The 23,710-nt window shown below is 38.8% G+C and overlaps 1 protein-coding gene across 1 annotated transcript; it reads left to right on the forward strand.

The window, feature by feature from the left end:
- The first annotated feature begins 410 nt into the window (after positions 1–410).
- On the forward strand, positions 411–23,553 carry LOC132774849 (kinesin-like protein KIF20A). The gene is made up of 18 exons (XM_060775339.2): positions 411–497; positions 1,129–1,206; positions 2,023–2,142; positions 3,584–3,722; positions 3,805–3,989; positions 4,953–5,040; positions 5,366–5,554; positions 11,780–11,891; positions 12,400–12,471; positions 13,880–14,026; positions 15,640–15,805; positions 17,855–18,031; positions 18,652–18,791; positions 19,627–19,792; positions 20,455–20,560; positions 20,645–20,712; positions 21,123–21,242; positions 22,788–23,553. The coding sequence occupies exons 1-18, from the start codon at positions 411–413 to the stop codon at positions 22,950–22,952; spliced, it is 2,325 nt and encodes a 774-aa protein (XP_060631322.2). The 3' UTR covers positions 22,953–23,553.
- The last annotated feature ends 157 nt before the right edge of the window (positions 23,554–23,710 follow it).

A 23,710-nucleotide genomic window follows, 5' to 3' on the forward strand; every position in this document is an offset into this window, starting at 1 on the left:
TGTTGTTTAATGGGTCAAAAGCACTATCTACACACATTTCCTCTTCTAAATAGTGGGAAAAGGAAAAGTATTTGTTACTGATTGGCTTAAAAGTACATGAGCAGAGTCATTCTTCGAAATGCTGAATAGGTACTCCTTTGAAGCCCATATCCCATTTCAAGCATCTTGTTCTTATTCTGTAGGTCTGAATGAATTATTTTTGTCTCTAGTATTACAGCATATGGTGTTCTGCAACTGTAAAATTAAGAGCAACTTATTGAACATCAAAGGTTCTAAATTTATGAGTATTAAAACATTGGGTTGGATCCTGAGGAAGCTGACAGACTTTAACGCTAATTGAAGTCAATCGGGTTTTACATCATGGTAATACTAATTAATTTTTTTTAATACTCTCAGTGGTGGCACATGAAATGGCAAAGTCAATGTCTCATGATGTTTTACCTTCACCCATGGAGTTGTCAGAAACATCCCACAGTGAACAGCATCAGGAAATGCAGGTAGGCAACATACTACTTAAACATGGCTTCGTCTTGCCTAAGTATAAAAGTAGTATGAAAAATAAACTCTTACATTCAAATAGTAGTTTTTGTACAAAAACTGAAAATGCAATTGCATTGTAATTAATATCTGCAAAAAGCAATAGCATTATAATCCTGCACATGTCCAATTTGATGTGTGCCTTTTTGAACACAGTGGGCTTTACTTTTGAGTAACATACATAGGAGTCTGCTGTAAATAGACTAAATGTGTCTGGGTGTTTAAAGTCCAAATGAGACCACAGGAGACCTAAAAGAAATCCAGCAGAATTGTTGCCCATGGTCTCAAGGAGATGGCATGACATTTTAGTGGGGGGAATATAGTTTTAAAAATTCAGGATGTATGGCAGGAACTGTTGCAGAACTCCAAAGTGCAATAGCAAGCCTACATGGCCCTCAAAACCTCCATGGTTGCTTGTCTCTGCTTTCAGAGAAAAAACTTTTGAAAATGGAGGAATAATCTTTCAGAGAAAAGACCAGAGAGAGAAGGAAGACAAGTAACAGGATACTGAAGAAAGGAAATATTGAATCGCAGTGATGCACAACCGTAAGAGTCCTCTTTAATGCTCTCATCCTTTATTTTATTTTTAAGGAGAGATACCAGCCTCTGAAAGTGTATCTGAGAGTGCGACCTTTTTCAAAGGCAGAACTTGAAAATGATGAAAACCAGGTTAGTTATGGGACATGAGTGTTTTTTCTGATGTGAGACAGGGGTCAGCTGAATTTGCATAATTAATCTCTCATCACAAAGACTTTGGAACTAAATCTGCTGTCGAAGATGAAGAGATAAAACTACCAAAGCTGGTAATTTTTACAGTTCCCATCAGTCCTAAACACAATGGCTGGTTGTAAATTATGATGAGAAATGTCACCCAAAAGGTCTGGAGGGTCATGGGTTGCTTCTTCCTGGCTGAGGCTTTTAGAAGGCCATAGTTCCCTATTCAAGTGAGGGAGAATATTTAAGAAAAATGTTCTGTCAGAGAAGAGAACTTCTGCAGTAAAGTTTAAAATGGTATATCATACCAAAATGTGTCTTGTACAGCCAGCACACAATGGGAGCCCCCGGTGGCGCAGTGGGTTAAACCCCTTGTGCCAGCAGGACTGAAGACCAACAGGTCGCAGGTTTGAATCCGGGGAGAGCGCAGATGAGCTCCCTCTATCAACTCCAGCTCCTCATGTAGGGACACGAGAGAAGCTTCCCACAAAGATGGTAACATCAGAACATCTGGGCATCCCCTGGGCAATGTCCTTGCAGACAGCCAATTCTCTCACACCAGAAGCGACTTGCAGTTTCTCAAGTTGCTCTTGACATGACCAAAAAGAAAAAAGAAAGAAAGAAAGAAAGAAAGAAGAAGCACACAATGAAGTTTAGGAACTGCATAATCAATTTAAGGCACATAAATATTGGAAGATGTAAAATAGTTTTGCAATTTGAAATCTAAGAATTCTTTAGGAAATGTACTACAATAATTCATTTTCTGTTAAGGGTTGTTTAATTATTGAAAATGAAGAGACAGTAACTTTTCAAGCACCTAAAGAATCAGCTGCGATGAGGAACAGTGACAAGGGGATTGGACAATCTGCACACCAGTTCACTTTCACACAAGTAAGTTCCCTTTCTTACTATTGAGGACTTTTAAAAAAGTCACTTGTGGTACTCTATAAAGACCCTTTGTACTGTATAAGTTTATATATGGAAAAAGTAAAATCTTTCGAAACAGCTTCTTTCCAGTTACATTGAACAGAACTTCAGTCTTCTAAATGTACAAGGGCAACCTTTTGTTATTGTTATTTCCACTATTACTATTCTTGTATGTGAACGGGGAAGAAGTCAAAAGTTTTATCCCCTTTCGGAATTATTATGAGTACTTCATTCCATTTGCATTCACTTTTAATGTTTTAGAGCTTCTTTTGTAAAAAAACAAAACTTTTTAGATATTGCTGCTGTTGACAAAAGAAGTATTGGTCTTTCCCTCTGGAAAAGAATATATTGTGGCAACTGACAATTAAACAAAACAAGAAAACCCTTCACATCTTAACACCTTTCTTCATCAAGATAGAAATATTTTGTGAATATTCTTTAGTATTTTTTCTTTTAATTGCATGTAAGCAGCAATCTTTGTGGTGGAATGAAAATCACACATAGTTCACGTCTTTACCAATCCACACACTGTCTTGCAGATGATCTGTAAAGAATAAGGTACTTACTTTTTGTTATGCAGAGCAATATATATATACAGTCATGTAAACAATTGCATTGACTCACACAATGTCCTTTGAGACAGATTCAAATGTCCCTTGGGTGTCCATGTAAAGGATTTTCTTCCAGCAGCTCAGAAGCAGAAAATATACTAACTTGTCTTGGCAAGCTCCTGCACAGAAAACCTAAACATGTAACTGTTGCCAAAACTCCCAGGCTGAGCTAGCATCCCGGGCACAGCCCAACCAATCAGCTTCATGCTTTGAATTTTTCAGTTACTCACTAACTGATTTTAGATGCTCCAACTATCTTCACACAAATCCACTTGTGTGTCTGCTACCAATTCTAATGGTCTGAGTAATAAATTTATTTATTTACTGTATTTTTACCCCGCTCTATCTCAACCCCAAATGGCTTAAGTTGACACTGTGCACATTGTTCTGACCATTAGATTGGCATTGAATGAATCAACATGCAGACATAATGTAAATAATTAAGTTATCCCCCAAAGATGAACTAGATATGGAAGCTATGTATATAATTGCTTCTTATTTTTTAAACATCTGCAGGAAGGACAGATTGGAATCTAAATCATAGTAACTGAAGACATGTTCCAGTTAAAATTATCCTTTTCCTAAGGATTTTTTTTTTTTGTCTTTTGGAAGAAAACTACAAATGTATCATTCTCCTTTAAGAGGGCAAATAGCAATTATGACATGTAATTATTGAAGGAATGATGTTAATCTTTTCCTCAAACACCAAGCTATCAATTTGTGTTGGCATATCAGGCAATTATATTTTTTTCTCCAAAACTTTTAAGATCTTACTCTCCCACTTCCTCTATTAGGTTTTTGGACCAGATACTTCTCAACATGATTTTTTTGAAGGTACCATGAGCGAGATAGTAAAAGCTTACATTGATGGGATGAATGGGCTTGTGTTCGCCTACGGTGTTACAAATTCGGGCAAAAGTTTCACCATGCAAGGTATACTTTTTTCATTGGAAGGAAAAATGCAATATTTAGGTGAAAGTGGCAGATAATGCCATTGAGACCATTGTTTCGATAGGTTGTCCAAAAGATGGTGGCATCCTTCCTCGTTCTCTTGACATGATCTTTAACCATATCAAAGGAAGACAATATACAAAGATGAACTTAAAACCGTGCTTCAGTAATACGATCAAAGAGCTCAATGATATTCAGGTGAAGCAAGAAGAATCCATAAAAGCTGTACTTTTTGCTTCTTTGAAAGAGGTCAGTAGGAAATATTCTCTTTTATTTTTCTTTGATTTTACCACCTATTAAAAGCAGAGCTTGGAGAAGTTTTTTGGGGCCACACCTTGGCACTTGGATTGCTAAATAGAGGATTATGGGAGTTGTAGTCCAAAAGAAGTAGTGTTTCCAAACTACAATTAAAAGTTACATAATGAGAGAGAACACCCCTTGGAAAATGTATGTTGATCTTTGAATGCTAATGTAGTAAAAAGGGGTGACTGGCAAGAAGAATTCGTGACTGGAAGACAATATTCAAACCTGACCTTTTCAACCAATTTTTCCCTGCAAATGAACCTAACTGTCCTGGTACTAATGGCAGACATGGAAAGGTTCCACCAACATTTGTCATTGCTTTTCTGCAAACACTTGTTGTGTATTCCTGTAAGTACTTCTACTTTTCACTCTTCAAGAAGCAACTAAAATATGCAAGTGCTCATACAGAGCAGCAATCTCTTGCTACACGATACTACAGATATTGTATGAGCATTTGTATATTTGTACCATATCCAATCACACATTGTGGCTGAATATATTTGGGGAAATCTCGTGTTCGATTGCCTTTGCAGATTGAAAATGTTTGCATATGTCTTATAAAATGCCCTAAAGTTTTGTTGGTTTTATTTGAATACTTGAGCCCTAATCCTAATCATTTACCAGTATTTGTAAATTCTCATGTTCCTGTAGTAGGAAAATGCCTATGTCTTTTTAAGTACAGAGTTGAAGCTACTGTAAAATGTATCAGATGTCTTGCAGTTTCTTCAGTATTCTTAGAAAAATGCCTGTATTGATATAACTAGGACAATCATTTGAAAATTATAATGAATTAGAAACTAGATTTGTGGGTAAAAGATCTAATTGACACAGATCTTACGTCTTACAGAACATAAGTGTGCAGAAAAACACTATAAGGAAATTCTTATGGACTTTTTATTGTTTATTTAGGAGGCAGAAAGTACTTGGCAGACTTTGGATGCATCTGACATGACTTCTGGTAGCTGTAATTCACCAGCTTTTGCTTCAGACCTTTTAGGTAATTTATTATTTTTTTAAAAAATGACAAGACTTCTGCTGTCATAAAGCCCAGTATTCAAATGCATAAAATGATGGATTGATTTCTGTAACAAAGAAGGGAAAGACTGGTGAAAGCACAAAAAAATCTTTGCACCACAGTGCTTGAAGAATCTTGGAATTGAATGCTAATCACTAATCCACAGAAATACATCAGTATTTTTAGAATGTAGACTCAACCAAATAAAATAAGAGAAAACTGTTGAGTGATCTTTGCTGTGTTCTTTTTAAGTACTAAACAATTGATTAATTATTTCCTTTGCTGTTCCTTCAAATTTGGTGGACAGGCCCAAAATTTGTGGGTGCTCAGCACTTGGACAAGTGTCAGAGAACCCTGGCTTCTGTATGGGTTTCGTTTTTTGAAATCTACAATGAATATATTTATGATCTACTGGATGTATTACCAGCATTGAAAAGTCAGAAGCGCAAAATTTTAAGGATTTGTGAAGATCAGGGAGGAAATTCCTATATTAAAGGTAACACTCTTTGTATTGCTAGCTGTTTGATGGATTTTTAATTTATTGAATCAAAGAACAAATTTAAATAACTTCCTTCACTGCGTTATTGTTCTTGGACTAGTGTCCATTGTAGATGTACAAGAAAGTTCTTGACTTGCAATGGGCATTCTACTTATGCTTTTTCCCATGTTCAATTCATTTATATTGAATTATAGGTTTGTTGTTAACAGTTATCAAATCAGCTTCAAAATATGGTGAACCTATGAATGAGAGACTTTCAAGTTACTCTGTCATTGACAGCTCAAAAAGCCTTATGAAATTCACAGGGTCACCATAAGCCAACAGGCAGCCTGAAGGCTCATAGACACACTCAATGCAATATGTATGTGCTAACATTTGCATCTCTTCTAGTAAGAACTACTTTGGAAATTAAGAATATCTAATATGTACAAATTATTTTCCATGTCTTTTTCCCCTCATTATTGTGAGTTTAATATGAAATCCTTCAGAATCTGATATTGAATAAACAGTGAATTGTGCTGTTTTTTTGGATTGCATACAATTAAAACAAATCCCCCTTATTTTACAGAATATTTAACTTGTTTACCATAACTAGTTTAAGATAGCTTTCAAATACAAACAAAAACAAATATGAAAAACTGTCATTAAAAAAAAATACCTGAACTGTTCCTGTTGTAGAAGCTGCTCATTGCTTACTCTCTGCTACATTTTGCCAAATGTTTACTCCCAGTCCTATAGTGGCAATGTAGTTCTCCATATATTGTTAGATTACATTTGCCATCGTCTCCCTGGCTGAGTTTGCTGGAGTTTTAGTCCAACAAGATTTGGAGGGCTGTGCAGCATCTGGATGATGCATATAGAGAGCCTCTTCTATTAGTTCTGCTGAGAGATCCATTATTTTAAGGCTGTGGTTCTCAACCTGTGGGTTCCCATGTGTTTTGGCCTACAACTCCCAGAAATCCCAGCCAGTTTACCAGCTGTTAGGATTTCTGGGATTTGAAGACCAAAACATCTGGGGGCCCAAAGTTTGAGAACCATTGCTTTAAGAACTAATGTCTGCAGGCCACTTTAAGCCAACATTTGCCCTAGTTAGGCATTGTAGTAAGGTTTTCAGCCTTTCAGTCTTGTTAAAGTTAGTCTCAGGGTAGTGGGGAACGATCCAGATCAGTACCCTGGTAGGATGGTTTCCACCATTGGCGTCAGCTGCAGTGCCAATTCAGATTGGGAAATCAGTGTATGCCATAGTCAGCTTTCTGTGTGCATGGCTTCAACCATCTAGGACTTGAAAATATTCAAAAATATTACAAAATGCAATCCTTGATGTTGCCATTTTATTTAAGACATGTTTTATATAAGACACAATTTTACTATGCCATTGTATAGAAAGTCAACGGAAAAACGACCTGGATCCAGGACTTAATCCTGGACGAACGGGCAGATCTGGCGTGCATCACGGAGACCTGGTTGGATGAAGCTGGAGGAGTAAATCTGACCCAGCTTTGTCCTCCGGGTTTCTCCGTGCAGCACCAACCTAGATCCGGAGGGCGGGGAGGCGGGGTCGCAGTGGTCTATAGGGACTCCATCCATCTGACCAGGTGCCCCATCCCGCAGACCGCAAATTTCGAAAGCGTCTACCTGAGGGTGGGTGACCGGGACAGTATAGGGATTCTAGTAGTGTACCGTCCACCTCGCTGCACTACAGTCTCCCTACCTGAGCTAGCGGGGGTGGTCTCGAGCCTGGCATTGAAGTCTCAACGGCTTCTTGTGCTGGGAGACTTCAACGTCCATGCCGAGACGACCCTCACAGGCGCGGCTCAGGACTTCATGTCTGCCATGGCAACCATGGGGCTGTCCCAACAAATATCTGGCCCCACCCACTGTGCTGGACACACATTGGATTTGGTTTTCTGTCAGGGATGGGAACAGGGTGGCGGTGTGGAGGAGTTGTCCATCTCTCCGTTGCCATGGACCGACCACTTCCTGATCAGATTTAGGCTCACTGCGCCCCCTAACCTCTGCAAAGGTGGAGGACCCATTAAGATGGTCCGCCCCAGGAGACTGATGGATCCGAATGGCTTCCTGACGGCTCTTGGGGATTTTCCCGCCACCTCGGTAGGTGACCATGTCGAAGCCTTGGTGGCTCTCTGGAATGGGGAGATGACCAGGGCTATTGACATGATTGCTCCGGAACGTCCCCTCTCAAGTAGCCGAGCTAAACCAGCCCCTTGGTTTACTGAGGAGCTGGCAGCTATGAAGCGAAGGAAGAGGGAACTAGAGAGCGTGTGGCGTTCGGAACCGAGCGAGTCAAACCGAGCACGGTTTGTGTCCTTTCTTAGGGCATATGCCGCGGCAATAAAGACCGCAAAGAAAACTTTCTTTGCGGCCACTATTGCGTCTGCAAAGAACCGTCCGGCGGAGCTGTTTCGGATTGCCAGAGGTCTTTTAACTCCCGCCTCTGCAGGTGGGAGCCCTGACAATTCGGTCGCGCGCTGTGAAGCATTTGCTCGGTTCTTCGCAGACAAAGTCGCCTTGATCCGTTCTGGGCTGGACGCCGCGTTAGATGCAGACTCTGTGGATGTAACGAGAGCACCTGCTTGTCCTATTTTGTTGGATTCTTTTCAGTTTGTGAAACCCGAGGATGTGGACAAGATACTTGGAGGAATGAGGCCCACCACGTCCATCCTAGACCCCTGCCCATCCTGGCTTCTGAGAGAGGCCAGAGGGGGATTGGCCGAGTGGGTAACAGTGGTGGTGAATGCCTCCCTTCGGGAAGGCAAGATTCCAGCGAGCCTAAAACAGGCTATTATAAAGCCGCTGTTGAAGAAGCCATCACTGGACCCCACTAAATTGGACAACTTTCGGCCTGTTTCCAATCTCCCCTTTTTGGGCAAAGTCATGGAAAGCGTGGTGGCCTCACAACTCCAGGTATTCTTGAGAGACACGGATTATCTGGATCCGGCACAGTCTGGTTTCAGACCGGGGCATGGTACCGAGACGGTCTTGGTCGCCTTAGTGGATGATCTGCGCCGGGAGCTAGACAGGGGGAGTGTGTCCCTGTTGGTGCTCCTGGACCTCTCAGCGGCCTTCGATACCGTCGACCACGGTATCCTTCTGGGGCGCCTTGCGGAAATGGGTCTTGGAGGCATTGCTTTGCGGTGGCTCCGGTCATTTCTGGAGGGTCGCACCCAGAAGGTGTCATTGGGGGACTCCTGTTCCGCACCACAACCTTTGACTTGTGGGGTGCCACAGGGTTCCATACTGTCCCCCATGCTATTTAACATCTACATGAAGCCGCTGGGTGAGATCATCCGGAGTTTCGGGGTGCGGTGTCATCTGTACGCAGATGATGTCCAACTCTGTCACTCCTTCCCACCTGCTACTAAGGAGGCTGTCGAGGTCCTGAACCGGTGCCTGGCCGCTGTAACGGTCTGGATGAGGGCGAACAAACTGAAACTAAATCCAGACAAGACAGAGGTACTCCTGGTCAGTCGCAAGGCCGAACGGGATATAGGGTTACAGCCTGTGCTGGACGGGGTCGCACTCCCCTTGAAGGCGCAGGTTCGCAGCTTGGGTGTGACCCTGGACTCATCGTTGAGCCTGGATCCCCAGGTTTCAGCGGTGACCAGGGGAGCATTTGCACAGCTTAGGCTCGTGCGCCAGCTGCGCCCGTATCTCGGGAAGTCTGACTTGGCCACGGTGGTACACGCTCTTGTCACATCCCGCCTGGATTACTGCAACGCTCTCTACGTGGGGCTGCCCTTGAAGACGGCCCGGAAGCTTCAGCTGATCCAGCGTGCGGCAGCCATGTTACTAACTGGAGCGGGTAGCAGGGAGCACACAACGCCCTTGTTGTCCCAGCTTCACTGGCTGCCGATTTGCTACCGGACCCAATTCAAGGTGCTGGTCTTGGCCTACAAAGCCCTAAACGGTTCCGGCCCAAAATACCTTTCTGACCGCATCTTGGCCTACGAGCCCACGAGGACCTTGAGATCGTCTGGGGAGGCCCTTCTCTCGATCCCGCCTGCATCACAGGCACGGCTGGCGGGGACGAGGGAGAGGGCCTTCTCGGTGGTGGCCCCCCGGCTGTGGAACACTCTCCCGGCACACATCAGACAGGCGCCCTCCCTCATGTCCTTTCGAAAAAGCCTTAAGACCTGGCTGTTCGAGAGGGCATTTAATTAAGTGCTAAGCAACAACATTACGGTAATGAGAACTGGAATGGTATAAGGAAAATGAGACTGGCTATGATTCTACTAAGAGACGAAGCGGATTTTTATGTAGTTTGTATTTGTTGTATAGTCATATGTTGTTGATACTGGCCTCTGTAACTGTCTTTTTATGTGTACTGTACACCGCCATGAGTCGCCCGTAAGGGCTGAGAATGGCGGTCAATAAGTGCATCTAATAAATAAATAAATAAATAAAGTGACTTAAGCTTCTACAAATTTTGGTATTTATACTGGGGTCCTGGAACCAAACCCCAGTGGATACCAAGAGCCCTCTATATTCGCATGGAGGAAGGATTGAATTTTTACTAGCAAATAACAGGTGTTTTGAGAAACTGAGAGCTCGGCCTCAACAAATTGCAAAGGATTTTAACCCACTAATGCTATGCTTGTCTGAATTGGCTCATTATACCAGGTCCCCCCCCCCAAAGTCTGAACCCATGACTAATGTATCCAACTTGACCTACTTGCTTTTTTCCTCACTGTTTATTTTTTTCTCTTTTGTTTCTTACATTGTTTTCCAATAATCATGTAGTATCTTTGTTTTATTGGACTTTCATATACCCTTCTGGAAGCTTTGAAGTCAACATTCTTAATGTAAACAAATACATTTTCATGCATGCCATGAATAAAAACAGTGTATTGGACTTTATCAGTGTTTCCTTAAGAGACCATAACATTCCTGTCCTATCAATCATTTTAGGCTCCTCTAGACATGAAAAATGTGTCAGGAATGTGTGCTATTTTTTGCTTTAATTCTCATATTTTTAACATGAAAAAGCATTTCTATTACTGGGACTTTCCTTACCAACAGCATTATTTATTCCCACTCTGAAGTGTTTTTTTAATTCGAAGAAGTATCAGAGGGACATGTTATCATTTGTTTTTATTTTTCTTTAGAATTTTTGAAAGCTATAGTGCTTTCAGTGAAATAGCACTTTTGTGTGATAATTCTATAATTCTTTCGAAATGAGAAAAGAGATAGATAGATAGATAGATAGATAGATAGATAGACAGATAGATAGATAGATAAAGAGAGAGAGAGAATAAATTTGCTCTTCAAACCATAGGACTACCTAAGCAGTCTTTGAAAACCCATAATATAAATCCAAGAAATTGCTGCAAATGGTATCAACAAGTAATGGAATGAGTGGAATCAGAGGTAACAGCAATAGACAAAACCTAGGAAATAATATCATGAAAACTCATACTCATTCAGATCGAGCTGGAATATCCCTTTGTTGTAATTTTGGTGTCCCTGACTTCGGTTTCTCCTCGACATAATCTTTGGGTCTTCCCAGGTATGAGAATGGTCCATGTTTGAGATTAGTGTTTTATTAATAAGATTCAGCACATGAGGAGTTTTGAACTCAGTGAGACTGGACTTTGGGTAGACAAGACATACAGGGCCGTAGCCAGAAAAAATTTTCGGGAGGGGTTGAAATTTGGGGGGGGGGGTTGAAATTTTTGCGGGGGGGGGGTTGAAACCTGCTTCCTACCTCACGCTGAAGCAAAGAACACAGCAGGGGGCAGAGCAGCCTTCAATAGCCTGCAGCTCTGCCCCTGTCAACCACCTCCACCAAGACTGGCCTCCTTAATGAGAGCATTCAACACACACACACACAACTTGGTTGCTTCGCTACATCCGCTATTGCTGCAAGTAATGACAGTGTGAATAAATTGTCAATATTTGCTTGAGATACTGCTTGCAGTTCTGGAGGGACTCTTAATTTTTTGCATCTCATAGACTTAGCATGGGAATTTGGTTAACCAGTTAAAATTCATGAGTAAACCAGTTTTTTTTTAAAAAAATCTGAAACATTTTGGGGGGGGGTTGAACTCCTAAAACCCCCCCCCCCCCTTGCTACAGGCCTGAAGACATATATAGGACCCTGTAAAATGTGAAACAGGAACATTTAAAAATGTCTTGCTTTAATAATCATCCTTTTAAAAGTTCTAAATATTCTAACTTTTATAAAATATTTTCTTTTCCCAGACCTAAAGTGGATCAACATAAAGAATCCTGATGAGGCTTGTAAAATACTTAAAATAGGAAATAAGAACAAAAGCTTGGCATGTACTCGGATGAATCAGCAATCGAGCAGAAGGTTTGCTGCCTTTAATTATAGAGATGTCCCTCCTCTTTGAAGCTAATGATGTTAGTAATGCCACAATCTAGAAAAGTCATTATAGGACTTTTCAGTTTGTTTCATGCAAACAGCTGCCCTGATACCACAAGGCACATATTTGTGTGCACTGTAAATGGCAAACGTTTTTGAATATTTCAAAATGTCGGTATCTTGATATAATTCTGTATTCTTTATTGTGGTTTTTACATACATGGCTTAAAAAACAATTGGATAAAGAAAAAATAGAAAAAAGAAGAAAAAGGAAAATAGTGTATATTCTAGGAAAAAAGGAATAGAAAAAGGAGAAAGAAAAGAACCAAAAAAAGAAAAAATGTATCTTGATATAATTTTTGATTAAGTCCAATACATGTTTGGATGAATCACTTAACAACTCCTTCAGTCAAAAACCAGTGAACATAACACAAAGTATATAAATAACATCATAAAACTTAAATGTGTGATTGGTTTTTTTGTTTGTTTTTGCCAGTCATAGCATATTTTCTATCCGACTGCTCAGCTTGAGTGATGAGGATGTGCCAAATATTCTTGGAGTCTCTGAGTAAGTATCTTTACAATTCTGCTGAATGTACCACACAATACATGCCATGCACAAGTTCCACTTGGTTGTGAAATTCTAACAAAAATTGCTAAGGACACAGGGCACATCTGGACTTACCAGTTATACCAAAAAGTGGGGTGGAAGGACACTCCACCCTGTGACACCTACGTGGCACATGGGTACTGATATTGATTAACATGCTTTGAAATGCATTAACAAAAGCAAAGATTTGCTCCAAATTCTTCCTGAGAACCTGGAGCAAACAACAACTTTGGGCCCACATACTTCTGTGACAGAACCAACCACAGCATCATATATTCCCTGGCTTTGGGTGGCCTTCTGATATGGCCACCATACCCCTTCTGTTCTCATCAGCAAACACGGTGTGGTTTGTAAGTTACTTGTTGCCTTGAGTAATGGCAGTTGGGGCACAAGAGCGGAGAAAGGGGAAGGGATAGGAGGTGGTGGTGATTCAGTCCCTTCCCTCTTGGTTGATGTCACTAGTCGTGTTGTACCTAATGGCCACTGCTACAACATGAATGGGAGGCGACATTAAGCGAGGCTGTATGGTGGTGCTCCATTTGGTTTGGCACTACTAGATAGTCAGGATTCTTTTTTGCCTCTGCAGTAGCCAGGAAGATTGCAGTAAAAATGATCTGTCTCAGTCTTCCAGCGGGATGTTGTGACATGATTCTGGCCTCCTCAGAGAGTGGCCTTTATTTAAAAAAGAACAACCTAGAATTTAACTCAAAACTTAAAAGCTGGTATCTCATGAACTTACAATAATACCAGTGTAGGAGAATGTGTTGGGTGCGGTGTGTGTGTTTGTGTGATACAAACAATGTGTTGAGGTCTTCAAAATGACCTTGGGTATCCTAGGTGGCTTGCTGCAGTTTTCGCACTCATATAGTGTAGTGCCTCTAAAATTTTGATCCTGAAGATGTTTGAGACTTAAACTGCCAATATTTGCAATCATTTCTGTGAGTCGAAGTCTTAGATATCTAAAAGATGAAAGTTATAAAACTGCTTTATGCAAATTTTTGTGTAAAACACCAATGTGAATGGAATGCTGTTATCAGAAAGTTCTTGGTAAATATATCTGTACTATGTTTCTGATTCTGCCTTTCTAATTGTAGTGAATTTCATTAATCACCAGGTAGGATCAGTACTGAAATCAATGGAAGCACCTTTACCTAAAGATGGAATTTAAGAATGTTGCATTGGATCAGTCAGATTGAGTCTATTCTAAGACTAGATCAAACATTTTTTTTCCTTCACTTCACAGTTTCCAAGGATGCTGAAAAGTGATGTGCCACTTGGGCATTTTAGCTGTGTTCATAAAAAAACCCAGTTAAATCAGTCTATTTACAATTGACCAAAAATCAACTGTACTTATTACTTTGAACAGACTTTCTCTTTGTGACTTGGCTGGGTCAGAACGATGTCATAAAACCCAAACCTTTGGAGACAGACTTAAAGAAGCAGGGAATATTAATAATTCTCTTCTCATTCTTGGAAAGTGCATTGCAGCTCTGAAACAAAATCAGAATTCAAAGTAAGTGACCAATGCCATTAGTGAAGTTTAACATTGTTAATTAACTTTATTTTTCATCTTCCCATAACAGCAAGAAATCCAAGGGCAAGGATCCAGGCTTTTTTTGAATATAAAAGTACTGGAAAATCATATCTTGTGGCACATATCTAAATATATATAGTTCAATTTCTGTCTGGAAAACATGGTGAAAGTAAGCATATGAGCAGCAGACAACAAAGCCAACAGCAGATTGCTAAACTATCTGCACAGGCATCAGGGGAAGGAACAATGGGGCCCTCAAAATTGAATTCCCAGTATCTCTCATCATTGGTTGTTGATAGGGCTGATGGGATTGGTACTGCAACCGCATCTGGAGGACCACCTGATTTCCACCCCAATATACATCAAGATATGTACTTCACCCTTAAACTGCACACAACTTCAATCTTCTCCCACTTCTCTACTATTCTCTACTTCTAGTTTCCCACACCCAATTCCAAGGAATTGCCACCTCAAGCTCAAATAAATGTTGCATTTCAAAACATAATTCTGTCAGCAAAAAATATCAGTTCTTAAGCTGCCACCACTAAAAGATCACCAAATAATTCTAGATGTTTTACATGTCTAAGAGACAAGAGAGAGAGGTAAACTATTAGCAACTACTTTATTTATATTGCTACTAGCTTTTCCCAGTCCAAGATTTTTCTTTTAACAATATTTTTATTGTTTCAACTTTACAATATCTTGCTTATACTTAGTTTCCATTGGTGTTCATATCTATACAAACTTCCATGGAACATTGTTTTTATCTGCACCTTCTTTTTATACATCCTTTTCATTAAAAAGTGGGGAAAGGAAAAAAGAAAAACAGGGGGAAAGAAAAGGGAGAAGATAGATGACCTCTGGTCTATCCCAATTTAATCACAAATAAATCTAATATAATACCCTTCACCCCCTAGAGACCTCTCTATACTAACACTTTTCTCACATTTTTCAAAGGCATTATAAGATCTACCTGTTTAGATAGGTCTATGGATCTCAAAAACTCAGTTGTTGTAAGTTTTTCGGTCTGTATAGACATGTTCCAGAAGCATTCTCTCCTGATGTTTCGCCTGCATCTATGGCAGGCGTCCTCAGAGGTTGGCAAAAAAACTTACAACAACCCAGTGATTCAGACCATGAAAGCTTTCGACACTACATCTCAAAAACTAATATCTTAAATTTTGGGGAAACTTTGGCAATTTCATTGCACCCGTTTTATAGGCAGGGTTGATTTGTTATGCCACCCAAAGAAGCTCTAGTTTGGGATTTTTAAAAATGCTATTTGTATGGAAATGTTAGCATTACAGTTGCTGAGAATCTTCTGGCCTTTGCCAGCAGTTTAAGAACTTATTCCCTGGTTACTTTCTTAGCCATTGTGCCATTCTCCTTCCCACCACACACAAACACATGGCCACATTTTTTAGCTTTTTCTCTGAAAGGAATTCTTTGCATTCCAAATTGGGATTACTACACTCTCAATTTACAGTTGAAAGAAAGAAATGAGAGATGAGAATTTTAATGGAAGTAAAATAACACAGTATAGTTTACTTTTAGAGATCATGGACATTTATTCATATAACTTTCTCTCCAAGATTAAGGGCAGCATATATTCCCTTCCGAGAGAGTAAATTGACACGCTTATTTCAACCCTTCTTCTGCGGTAAAGGCAAAGCTTGCATGATTGTCAACATTAACCAGTGCGCCTCCACATACGATGAGACGCTGCATGTAATGAAATTCTCTGCTATTGCCAAACAAGTAAGAAAGATTCTCTACTCTTCACAATGTACCAGAAGTGCTTTATATTCTGTCACTGTGTCCATCAAATACTGTTTGAGAAAAATTAAGTTTGCATGCTAGTCTTTTGCTGATTGCGCCAACTCCATGCCATGCTAAATACTCCATGCTGTTTAAAATTCCAGTAAAATAAGAATCCAATATTCTCTTTCTTTGTCCAAATTAACATGACACACTTTAGTTCATAATCTTCAGAGATGTGATACTTTAGCTTTTCCTGGGCAAAATGGTGCATGCTCATAAGTCACAATCACAGCGGAAGTGAAACAAAAAATAGAAATGCATTTTTTTGGACTCTGAATTGCTCCTGTCCTTGGGTTTATTGAAATCAACCTGCTTCATAACATAACTCAAATAACCAAGTACTGGGTTTGCTGCCCTGATGTCCAAATATGCTGTAACTTGGTGACAGAGTATTCTTCAGCTGAGCTTCCCAGATTTAACACTGGTATTTTTGGGTAGGGCTGATGGAAACTTGCTTGAGACCATGAGAAGCCACTGTCCATCAATGTAAACAAGGCTTGGGCAAATGAACTAGTGCTAAGCTGGTTGGGAGAAGGAAGTTCCATCTGTTTCTTTGTGTTTGTGTAAATAGAGGTAAGGCATTAGCTTCACAAGAGCCCTTATTCCAATGCTATAGCTAATAGCTCTTAATTGAAAGTTTGTTTGCTTTTTAAAGAATATTTTCTTAAATAGATCAGCATGTCAGCCTTAAAAGGAGGACAAACATGCCATTGAACTGCCTCTCAGAAGAATGAGGAAGAATAAGATTTTCATTTGGAAAGCCAAGTAACGAGTACTATATCCATTTTAAAAAATCTAGTGAAAATTTTGGCTTATCTTGGCTTATCTTGCTTTCAGGGGTTGTAGCCATAATCTGAACTGGAGAATATTTTAGAGAAGAGAAATAAGGGATTAATTTCCAGATTATGTAGGTACATATTAGAGTACAACCTAGAAGATGATTGAATAAAAACAGTAATGATTTTGTGGATTAAAGATTTAGGGTAAAATATTGAGTTAGATAATTGGAAATATTTATGAGAAAGAGGATTTAAATTCTCAATAGCAAGTTTTATTAGAGATAACATGTATAAAATGTTTTACTTAAGCTATTTAACACCTGAGATAATAGCTAAAATAAACAAATCTCACCGGGGAGATTGATGGAGATGTAAAGTACAGAAAAGAACCTTTTTTCATACCTGGTGGACCTGTAAGTTGGCACAAACTTTTGGGGGAAAAGTGATTAAAGAAACAAATAATATGATCACTAAAATGGTTAGAAAAATCCAGAGATGTGCCTCTTGGGACTATTTGGTGAAAAAAATAGTAAAGAAGACGTAGAAATATATCAATACAGTTTTATTGCAGCCAGAATAATAATCACAAAATCTTGGAAAGGAGAAAAGGAACTATTGCTAAAGGACTGGAGAGAAAAAAATAGAATATATCCAAATGGTCAAGTTATCCAATGACATATGGGGAGGAAGCAATGAAGATTTTGTTAAGAAATGGAGGCTTACATTTGGATATCTAGAAAAGAAGACTAAATAGATTTTAAAGTAGTCACAAGGGAAAATTATTAATGTAGGAAAAGTGTAGGGTTTTTTTTTAGACATTAGTTTTACACTTAGTGGTTCACGGATGGGGGAAGAGGTGAGTGGTTTGAAGGAATGGCATACCTGTATTATGCATATTTTGATTATCTTTAAAAAAATTCTCATGTTCCGTATGCCATTAATTCACTTAATAAAAACTGTCTGATGGAATTGTCAGTCTTGTATCACCGAATAAATACCATCCACAACTTATAAAATTCCCTTTTACCAAGCATGAATGGCAGGGTATTGGAATAGATGGCTCATGCAGTCTCTTCCAACTCTATGATTCTATGATTTTGTGGCCTTCCAGAACCACACAACCTGAAGTTAAAATTCAAGGAGAAACTGCTAATTGTGTTTTTTATGTTTAACCACTTTCCTTTTTTTTTTTTTTTACTTTTATCAGGTTATTCAGACATTTCAACACAAAATGTTTGATTATTTCCCCAAAAAGCATTTTGGGAGGGAGGGGAATTCTGCAGTACACTTTGACGACATAGCTAGTGAGCAGCTGCCAGAAGATACGGGCGTATCCTTCTTTGAAGCAGAAGAAGAAATAGATATTACTATTCTGAGCCATGAGGTAATTTCAAACTCTGTTGATTTCTCATTGACCAATATTTCATCCCTTTACTTAAAAAGAATTAACTAATTCAATAGGCTAAGCAGTAAGGGAATAATATTTAAATCAGTTTAGCAAACAGATAGATATTGGTAGCTAGACTATGTTTAGTAGAAGTGTTTATTCAGTTGCATAACAAAGTTCTCATATATTTGAGATACTATATCATTTTTAAATAAAACTTTAATACAGGAGCAGATGGCTGTGAGGATGGCAAAAACTAGGTTTTTTAGCCACAATCTTCCTATGGTACATGTCTGGCACACCAAAAGTGACATTATGTTACTTCTAGTTGCCATTTTTGGTTACTGTTGGCTGGCGTTTGTGTGTAGCGAGGTTCTGGGATGCACAAGCTAAACTGATAATGTTCGATACCTTAGGAACCATTCTGGGATTTTTAAAAAGTACCCAGAAGGCTCCTGATTTTTTAACTTTGAATTATTTTGCTCTCTCTTTACCAGATTTTGCCCACTCCTTCTTTAAGGAGGGGGAGTTATAGTTTATGTGCCATCTATGGCTGGCTCCCATTCTTTATTTTCATGTTGTTCTACATTTGGCTCATGGTCTCTTGAAAACTACAGGACCTATTGAAAACGACAGAGATCTTAAAAGATAAACTGATTGCAGAAAGACAGAGTAAACTACAACTTGAAGTGCAAATACGCAAAGAGATGGCTGAAGCAATGTTTCAACAACTGATGGAAACAGAAAAAGCATGGAGGTAAGTTTTGTGACCGCGTAGTGACAAGGGTCAAAATGGCCACAAGCATCTACTTCAGATAAGACTTGATAAACATCAATTCTATATAGATTTTTAGAATAGTGTAGATTATGGATCAATATAGTATTGGAACCCAAACAGGCTTCTGGTCTTTCATGAGACTTGTTTTGTGTATGACTATTTCAAAGCAATTATCTGGAAGCTGTCTTATTGTTTCTGACATCTTGTTATAGCTTTCTAGCTCATTGTTTAAACATGAATGAATTTCTACATGTCAAAATATCTAATACTGAGGGTCCCATATGGGGTTTTATATGCCAGAAAGGAATGGATATCCAAGGGGGCTCAGGCAGCAACTCAATTGCTATGTGGAAAATGTATGTGACAAACTGTAGAGCATGTATGATGATACTGATTGTTCGGAAATGTGATAATTGGTAGCAGAACTCTCAAGCAAAATAATCCAGTTGGCAAGCCAGAACCTGGACAACAAATAGTCCCAAGCCCATTCACCCACAAGATCCAGTAGAGGGAAAAGGAACAAGTTTAATCTTCTTTGTCAAGCATATAAAATTAGAATTGGTGCAGAATAAAATACATGATCTAATAGAAGAAGGAGAAAAATGGCTGTAAATTACAGTAATGTGGCAAAAAGGGTGGGTATGTTATGTCAAATAAACAAGGAAAAACCAAAACAAAACAGGAGGATACCATAAATGTGTGTTTAGAGTCCAATTAAGTAACATTCAAACTAGAGATGAAAACCAGTCCAGTCTTAAGTGTAATGCTAGATTTATTTTTTGCTTCCCTTTCCCGCCTTTATATCCTAATGCAGTAAACGCTTAGAAGATCTGAAAGAATGTTATGAAGAAAAACTGGAAAGTAAATTTGAAATGTACAAGGAGGCCATAAAGAAGCATGCGTATATGTCTGCAATGCAGCAAATTGAGGAACATTATGTTCCAATAGAAGAGTTTCTAGCTGAACAAGCCAAAGTTGAGGTATGTCTTACCTTAATGCCTTCTTCGCAAATAGCCTTCTTTCAGAGACGTTGTCACCAATTTTGATAAAATGTAAATCTTGGAAATAGAAAACGTAAAGGTTGATGTGTTGTTGTTTTTGAAGAAGCTGGTAGATTTAAAATAATGTAAAAGTAAAATTTCACGGATGCACTACAGTTATAATGAAAAGTTCCACTTCATTGATCAAATGGATCAGTGTAACTCCAATAAAAATAAAAATAAAGAACATCAAAGCAATAAAAACAAAAAAAATCAATAAAAGAGAAGACAAAGAACATATTGTCCTGACTTGTCTTATCAGACAAATAAGAAACCCATGTGAGAGTGCGAATAATAAATATGTTGTAGTAGATGCCACGAACTGCCAAAAACCCCCACTAAAATCTAAAAAGCTGATGAAGTTTCTTTAAAATTGGTGCAGACTGCAGAGAAGCATGTGACATATGATATCACATCTCTCTTTTTGACAGTGCTTCATTTTCTAAGGAAAATGTCATTAAGAACACATCACTTATACAGATCTTAGAGGACAGAATGGTGAGGGAAAAGTAGCTGTTTTAATCACTACAAAGTGGGTTTCGGTGGGGTAAAAATGCACTTGTATAAAAATTCAAAATATTATAGCTTATTCCATTGCTTAGGACAGAGACATGAGAATAATGCAGATGGAACTAAAACTTGGAGAACAAAAGTGTTTGCCTTCCAAAAATCCTAAATCAAACACTACAGAAGGAGAATTTAATTCAGGTAAGAAAAAAAATTCTATATTCATTATTTCAACTGTTCTCCGGAATGTGGCCTAGATATTTTTTTTATCTTTGTTGCACACAGATATTAAATCCAAGGCAATGCAGAGAGCTTTGGAGGTTTTACAGAAGCAGTGTGAAGAAAAGGATGAGGTAATTTTAATTTATCTACATATTAACTTGGTGAGTTTGTTGCATCTTATAACAGTGTGTATGTATGCGTATCTATATAATTCCATTCTTGTGGGTCAGGAAAGAAACACAATGGTATATTGCAGCTTTACTGATGTAAAAGTTTCAGGAAAAGAAAGAAATGGAAAAAAACCCTTGTCTTCCTAGATAACCTTCTTGTGTTTTAGGGAGTACAATCAGTTTATGCTCATGGGAGAATAAGTACAGTATTGCAATGGTGTAGACTATGTGTTTTTAAGGTAATGTATTGTGTTTAGTAGTTTGTTTACAAACATTTTTTCTATTTCTCCTCTAAATTGCAAGTTGTAGTTATTCCAACAGCTTTATCAATTGATGTTTATATATAATGTAACTGGAAACTTGTTTTGCAGTTAATTAAATCACTGAAGTTGAAAATACAAAAGTCAAATGAAATGTTGCAAGAAGCAAACACGGCCTACAGAAAAGCAGGAGAGGAGAATAATAGCTTGAAGCAGGAGTTAATCCTTAAGGTTGGTTGCAAGTGTAATACATTTGTAGAGTTATTTGCATCTCTTCTACATTGCGAGACTCTTGTTAACTGTCCTGTATCTCTTGGCAATGATTAATGAGTTCAAAATGATGACCAGGAATGTGCAACGGATCTGGCAGACTGCTGAAGTGGATTGTGCCAATTAAGATTGGTTTAATTGGGGACTGCCACTTCTAATGTCTGATTTGCTTCCACTTATCCTCTTGTGTAAGACCTCCTGGTGACAGAGCAGGTTAAGCAGGTTAAGCTGCTGAGCCGCTGAACTTTGTTTGAATCCAGAGAGCGGGGTGAGTAGATCAATAGGTACTACTTCTGTGGGAAGGTAACAGTGCTTCATGCAGTCATGCTGGCCACATGACCTTGGGAGGTGTCTACAGACAACAGCGACTCTTCGGCTTAGAAATGGAGATGAGCACCCCCCCCCCCCCAAGTTGGACATGACTAGACAATGTCAGGGGAAACCTTTACATTTACTATCCTCTTGCATAAAGGATGACAGATCTGTTTATTCAATGTAGAGTGAGGGACACTGCTGGTATAGGCTAGCCTGTATCACATTGGAGGAAATGTACATGATGCATTTTGAATGTTGTGAATTATTTTAATGGCTCCTGTAATATTGCATTCAGAGTAGATGTGGAGACAGATGGTCAAAGCTTGTGGTAAGGTCTTGTTCCTGTATTTCCAGGGCATGTGAGTAAATAGTTGTTTAAGATTTAGAGACTTCCTGTAGACCAGCAAAGGTCTGTCTTTTGAGAGAGCTGTTACTCTCCATAATGGGCTGTAACCCATGGATGATATCCAGAGTACTTAATATCATTCTGTGGTGCATCTGAAGAAGTGGGTTTATATTCAAGTAAGTCTGTGTTAACATATAAACCAAGTCTTAGAGGTGCTGCCTGCCACGTTGCTTTTTCCTTCTACTCCTTTCCTCCTTTTTATGCTGCAAGAAGGTAAGGATTTTATCACTAGGTTTGTGAAGTGATATTACCATGTGATATTGTAATATCACCACACAATGTCATGTCAGTTCTGTATCAGCTTAGTATCCCACCTGTTCCTGGAGCTCCGCTTTTTAATTGACGGGTAAAACCCACCAATATCTCCCAATCATGCACTATTCCACAATGGATTTGCTTGTCAAAATTATTTCTATTTCATTTCAATTTCTTAGAATCATGCTTATCCACATGACACTCTATGTCATGTGGATAAGCATGATTTTTATATTATCACCAGCTGGCTTTACCTCCCTCACTCTCTTCGGTGAGGAGGGTCTCCCATTTCTCCTTTGGTGGAACACTGAGGGATGCACATATCTACTACAGTTGCCCATCCTAGTGCACTATATGCAAATAATAGTATGCAGTATTGCAAATAATAAGAAAATCTTGTATTTTGGCTGTGCTCTATTTTTGGAAAAGCTGTTTGGAAAAACCATTCATTTAGGATACCTAAATTCCATGACTCATTCTATTTGTGGTAAATTCCATGACTCATTCTATTTGTGGTATTTCTTGGATAGGAACTAGAAGTAAAAGGCCTCAAAAACTGGGCTGAACGTGGCCATGAGCTTGAAGCTACAGTGACTCGCCTGCAGGAACAAGTAGAAGAACACAAAAGATGCTTAAACACCGAAGATCTTAAGTACCGGAAAGTCAAGAAAGGCTTCTTTGCCAATCTGAAATAAACCACTACCGATGTTCCTAACACATTCAGAAGTAAAGATCCAGGGAAATCTGAGAGTTCACTTCCTGCTTTATACAAACTGATATCAACTCATAAAATAAAGAATTAAATTGATTATTTTTGGATATGTTAATATAGCTACTTAATTAACCAAGGCACTGGACTGACTTGTCTATCACAGCTTGTTTTCCAAAGGTGCAAACATAAAAAGACAATTTAAATGTCTGTAATGTGAAGGGAAATAAGTTCAGCCAAATTAGCATGGCCACTGATTCTTTAAGAGTACAGAGCCCTAGATTACTCCGCCAGGGGTATTCTTTTCTGCTTCACAGTGCTTGATGATGACAACATCAAGACCACTTTTTAATGAACCTTTGTTGACTTGTTATTTTTGCACTCACCCACATTCTGGAAATTTTGACTGTTAATGCAGATGACTAGTCAGATAATGAAAATGCATGTTTTGGGTTGTAACGAAGTTGCAAAAATGTATGCAAGTGTGTTGCTCAATTCTGAAACTAAAATGCTTTCTTTGAGAATGAATTGACTGGAAATATTCGGACCAGCTATTTCATATATTTTTAAATAAAATTGTTTTCTAATATTTGACAAGTGGCAATAAGTCTATTCTGAGATGGGCAGAGTTAAAGTAAAATGTTGAGGATAGGTTAACAAAGATAGTTTTAACATTCTTGTTTTCCACTAACAGCCTATTAAAGTATTGATGATGTACTCTAAACAGTTAGTCCATTTCTCCAC

Source organism: Anolis sagrei, chromosome 4, assembly GCF_037176765.1.
Source record: "Anolis sagrei isolate rAnoSag1 chromosome 4, rAnoSag1.mat, whole genome shotgun sequence".
In the NCBI taxonomy this organism is placed as follows: domain Eukaryota; kingdom Metazoa; phylum Chordata; class Lepidosauria; order Squamata; family Dactyloidae; genus Anolis; species Anolis sagrei.